Source organism: Macadamia integrifolia, chromosome 10, assembly GCF_013358625.1.
Source record: "Macadamia integrifolia cultivar HAES 741 chromosome 10, SCU_Mint_v3, whole genome shotgun sequence".
Taxonomy (NCBI): Eukaryota; Viridiplantae; Streptophyta; class Magnoliopsida; order Proteales; family Proteaceae; genus Macadamia; species Macadamia integrifolia.
In genome coordinates, this window is record NC_056566.1 from 2833219 (window position 1) to 2838573 (window position 5355).

Sequence of the window (5355 nt, forward strand, 5' to 3'; positions counted from 1 at the left end):
CTTAAAAGTGTGTATTGTAGGAACCCTTGGTGAAACTCGTCTGAATCTCAAGTTGTAGGTAGGAGCTTGAGATTCAATGAGTGCAAAACCAGTTCCAAAATATATGAAATAAAACTGAGTAGCAGAACAGTATCACCAAAATAGAGAACTAGAGAACAATTAGGGATAAATTTGATAACTTGTAACAGAGTGACAAGTGATGACCTAAGATGAAAAACAGAGGAAAAAAAAAAAAAATAACAAACCTTCTCGCCAGTGACCAAAGATTGCAGCAATGGGAAGTGCACTACTCGCCAGCGACGGAAGGGGCACAACTTGTCGGCTACAGAACTATCAACTCGGCTGGATCTCATCGGAATCATATGTCACAGGTAGGGAGAAAAGGAAAGAAGGAGAGAAAGCAATAAAAGAGATGAGGGTGAATAGAGGGGTATTTTTGATATAATAAGATAAATGTGTTTAACTCATAAAGGCTAAAATGTTATTTCATCGCATCACTTGACATTGAATGACAACAGGGGTCTGAATCTAATTTAGTGAAAGAGAGGGGATATCCCTATAATACTGGTATTCTCTAGGGGTGGCATTGTAAATTACCCTTGACCAAAATATTTATTTAATTTCTTCATAAAGACAATGCGTTTATTAAGCTTTAAGTCCTAATTTCTCGACGGTACCAATCATTACTTAAAAATACAATTATACCCTTCTGATGGTTTCCCTCCACAGTAGCCCAAACCCAATGGTCAGAAACTTGGGGGAGTGGTGGGACCATTGGACCGAGTCTGTTCCAACGGGTTTTGGTAGTATGTATGAAGGTTTTGTACGCATGCGTCTATTCCATCACATCCCAAAGAAATAACGTTTACAGTTGTTCACTGACTCACTGACATGCTTACTTAAAACAACCCAAGCGACCCAAGGATTTACCCCTCGCTCTCTCTCTCTCTCTTCTGCACTTTCCATTTCTGCTGGGTCGTCGTCGATGCTCTCTTTCTCTCTTCAGCTCTCAGGTCTGCAACAAATTCTGTATTTAGTCTTTTTTACGGCTTTTGTTTTTGATTTTTTTTTTTTTGGGGTCGACTTTGAATTTCTCCTGACGAGAAGGGAACAGTAATTTCATCAGTTGAGTTTTCTTTTCTTTCATGTTTAGATTACGAAATCAAAAGAATATGTTGTGGTTGCTTCAAGATATTATATTTTCCCTTTTGGAACATTTGCATTTTCCATTTAATCTGTTATCTGTGGCTGCTTCTTCGCATTGCGGAAAGGGGGTGGGGGAAGGGGAAAGAAAAATGGGTGGGCGTTCTCTCTCTCTCTCTTTATCTTTTCAATTTTTTTGTTAATCATATTGGAAATATAGGTAGCTGTAAACAGATGATATTTCTTGGAACATGAACAAATTCATTCTGGTGATACAGGAAAGCCTATTCTTTTTTTATTTTTTTGATTTCACTATTTCTGTCCCTTTTGGCCTTGCCCTGAACCAGGGTTATAGGTTCTGTGAATTTTAGTTTAAACTGTTTTGTTGACTATGAATGTAGAGATTGCGGTCTTGCAGATGGATTTTAGCCTCTAATTTCCATTTATTGAGAATTAACTGCTAACTTTCAGTTTGGTTCTATGTCTGATTAAATTTGTCACTGAAAAAACAAAGGTGGAAACTCAATACCAAATGCTTGGCTTCGAGTTTGTGGTCTTATCTTTGTCCCTCAGACATGAGTCATTACAAATTTAACATTCTTCTGGGTGGTAATGGTTTTCAGTTTTTGTTGCCAAATGCTAAGTGAGCCTAACAATGTTTTCGCTGTTCAACTACCATTATCAGAGAATTTTTCCTGTACTGCATAAGAGACCAATGACAGATATAACTTACATGCACTCCCTAAAATTGTCAGTGCCAGACCCACCATACACCATGAATTATGCAAGTTGGTGCTTTATTAGTTAAAAAAATTTAAAACACTCCATTATTTTGGATGATTTAAATGAGATAAATTGTGAGACATCTGCGAGTCATAAAGAACATAAGAATTATGATATTGGGAAACAATAACATGTTTAAATCTAGGCTGAAAAGTAAGATTAATTAGATAAGAATGAAGGAAGATAGCTCCTATGTATTCATCTGCCACTCACCCTCTCACCCTCTCACCCTCCCCCTCTCCCCCCCACCCCCAGACTAAAAAAACAAAAGGAGGAGGTCTGGCTGGTTCTGGATGTTATTAGCTCTTGGATAACTTGTCTTATTGATATGCAAAGTATGGCCTTGCAAGCCATTAAAATGTGGGTAGAATACCTTAAATATTTTAGAAGTAGCTGAGTTCAGAAATCACTCCGAATAACCATGTAAATCCATCATTATATAATTTAATTTCTAGTTTATGGAATTTGGAAGTCTCTTTAATTGGAGCTGCTTCCATAGTGAAAAGGTAAATTCATATCATACAATGACATACAGTGAATCACTTTGTCTGTATTGGAGATCTTAACTGATGTGGGAATTATTTGTTCATGTTTGATATAGGCTGGTGGTGATTATGCATGTTCCAAAAAAAGAAAAGAAAAAAAGAACTATACAGCAAATAAACATGAATTTCTGATAATATGATGCCATTATGTATGTTGGAGGCAGTGGTACTCTTATGATTGGATAGAATGACATGATTCTTTACCATAAAAAAATATAATTTCTGTAATATTGACTACTTCAAGTGCATGTACTATGGTTCTCTGTAATTGTTTCTGATAACTGTCCACTATTACGCCTTTCCATAGATTGCTTTTCAGACAGAACCAAATTTTCAATATTAGAGTGCAGTCCATAGTGTTTTAGGTGACCTTGAGAACTAGCCTCCACACCACAATTTAGCATTTTAGTAACATGAGTTTGCCATATCAGTGGACATCATTCTGCCCCACATTGTGAATCTGACTTTTAAATATGCATATACACACAGAATGTTACATTTTAGCATATGCCTTTAGAGTCTGATTGCATTTGTTTTTTTAGTTCTGTAGGTTTCTATTTGTCAAATTGGGAAGAAGAAGCAGGAATGCTTGAAGGCTGAGATGATAAGCAGTAAGGTGGTTATAACATATAGGCGAAAGCGGACGTCATCAAGACTAGAACATGCATGTGGTACTCCATGCATTAGATCAAATTCTGAATCTCCAAGTGGTAATCTTGTGACAAGCCTAGGCCATCATGATGAAACACGTAAAGAGTATTTACCAGAAAATCAGAAAGGAGATGCTAGGGTGAGACTATAAACTTAAAACCATGTTACGTACATCTTTTTTTTTTGGTAATGATGTGACGTATCACCACATAAGCACACTTTTCTCTTTGTTAATAATGGCTGATGGGGTGAATATCAATTATTTATCAACATCTTTTCATGTGCAGGACATTTGCATTTTATTTTTCTGTCTGTGTATATCAATTTGAACTGCAAGTTGTTTCACTAGGTATCTCTAAGAAAATAAAGAGTCTACCAACTGTTTTCATTCTGCAGTAGCCAATACAAAATTGGATGTTCTAATTCCTGGCCTTTTGTGTGTGGCTTAAGTTAGTTGAATAAGTTTTTGTACTTTCATGATATATAGCTTTCAATGTTCTACCTCTTAAACTGATTTGTGCCATCAAAGTAACATACTGTTGCATAAATATGTAACCTTGGAACTGAATTTCTCCATGTGGCTTATAGGTTCTCTGATCACAATGAGGATACTTTACACTATTTTTCTCGAGCTTTCAGAGCAAACCCTGAGATGCTTTTGAGGAAGGGATCATTTTTTTTTTTTTTTTTGGAAATAATGTCTTCACTGTTCTTATTAATAGGCTTTAAGTTGATAAAATTATCTGCTGTAGTTTCTATATTTAGTTTAGGGTATTGCTTTGGTGGTCTAATTTTATTATTTTGGCTAAATTCTGGGGACTTTTTTTTGGGATGAATGAATAGTTTAATTACCAAGAGGAAGAGTAATATACACGGAAGAGGAGGGGAGAGGGGAGAGGGGAGAGGGGAGAGGGGAAAGAGGGGGGGGAGGAGAAGGAACAAAGCAAAAAGCTGCACAGCCAAAACTCTCAAGGGGGGAGGAGGAAACTAAAATGGGGGTGGGCAGACCCCAGAAGACAACAATAAGCCTGTTCCTTCCTTGTGGTTTTTATTCTCATTTTTTCCTATGCCATTTGGGTTTGCTGCCACGGTGGCTGAATGTGAAAATTCTTCTTCTGTAGAATCAGACCACCCTTCCTGCTCTACCTCGACCCAGACTCATCGGAGACCTATGGATGCCCCAGTAAGGAAGAGTGACCTGATTTAGTTGGAGGGAGCCAGAAGAGGTAGGGGCAAGCTTAAAATGACTATCGAAGAAGTGCTAAGAAAAAATATGCATATGTTAGGGCTCGATTTGAGTATGACTAGGGATAGAGTTTTGTGGAGGACAAGGACCCATGTAGCCAACCCCTTCTAGGGGATGTTCCTGTGATGTGTCTTTGACTACTGATTTATTTTCTGCTCTTACCTCATTTTTCTCTTTATTTTAACTCTCTTATGTTGCGTCCTTTTATTTTTTTTTTCTTTTTTCCATATCGGATCTATGTAGCCAACCCCATTTAGTTAGGATAAGGTTATGATTGTTGTTGTTGTTGTTGTAGAGGGCATATAGGAAATTAAAATGGGGTGGGCAGACCCCAGGAGACAATAATAAGCCTGTTCCTTGGGGAATTCCTTACAGGGTGGATGAGGAGAACAAAAAGATTAGAACTAACATAAAAAAAAGATGGATTTCCAAATCATATCAAAGGATCTAGAGTTGGACGTCCATCTACGAAGATTATGTTCCATCAAGATGTGATTGATGGCACAAAAAGCAAGCTTACCAACTGTATCACAAATAGTGCTACTTGTGAATGTCATGTTAACCTATAACCATTATCTTTCAAGGGGAAGGACATGCCAACTAGAGGGCCAACAGTAGCAGAGAACACGCTTCCAAACATAGGAGGCAAAGGTACAGGAAATAAATAGATGGTTGACATCTTTAGTACCATTCCAGCAGCGACAACAGGGGGGAACCTGGATGTGTCTATAGATTAAGAAGGATTAGGTGGGGAGAGAGTTAGAAATGGAACGCAAATTATAAAGAAGTGGCGGGGAATATAGCCTTTGAACCAAACAATTTTTCTCTAAAGGACAAGGGGGCCTCTATTTCTGACCAAATCTCAGGCAGTGGAAGAGCTAAAGAGGCCAGAGGAGGAGGAGGTCCAATAGACTATACACTCTTCCACGATGACCATGGGGAGAGGAGGGAGAGAAGACTAGATATCAGAGAGTTGGGGGGGGGGGG

The 5355-nt window shown here is 38.0% G+C and overlaps 1 protein-coding gene across 3 annotated transcripts in view; it reads left to right on the forward strand.

Moving 5' to 3' along the window:
- The first annotated feature begins 866 nt into the window (after positions 1-866).
- Positions 867-5355, forward strand: part of LOC122091454 — a 25167-nt gene continuing 20678 nt past the window's right edge. For 2 of the 3 annotated variants that reach the window (XM_042661411.1, XM_042661413.1), the window contains exons 1-2: positions 867-1013; positions 3014-3261. In XM_042661411.1, the coding sequence (XP_042517345.1) occupies positions 3073-3261 (189 nt within the window). In that variant the 5' untranslated portion in view covers positions 867-1013; positions 3014-3072. The remainder of the gene's footprint in view (positions 1014-3013; positions 3262-5355) is intronic. The other variant, XM_042661412.1, reaches the window with a different exon arrangement.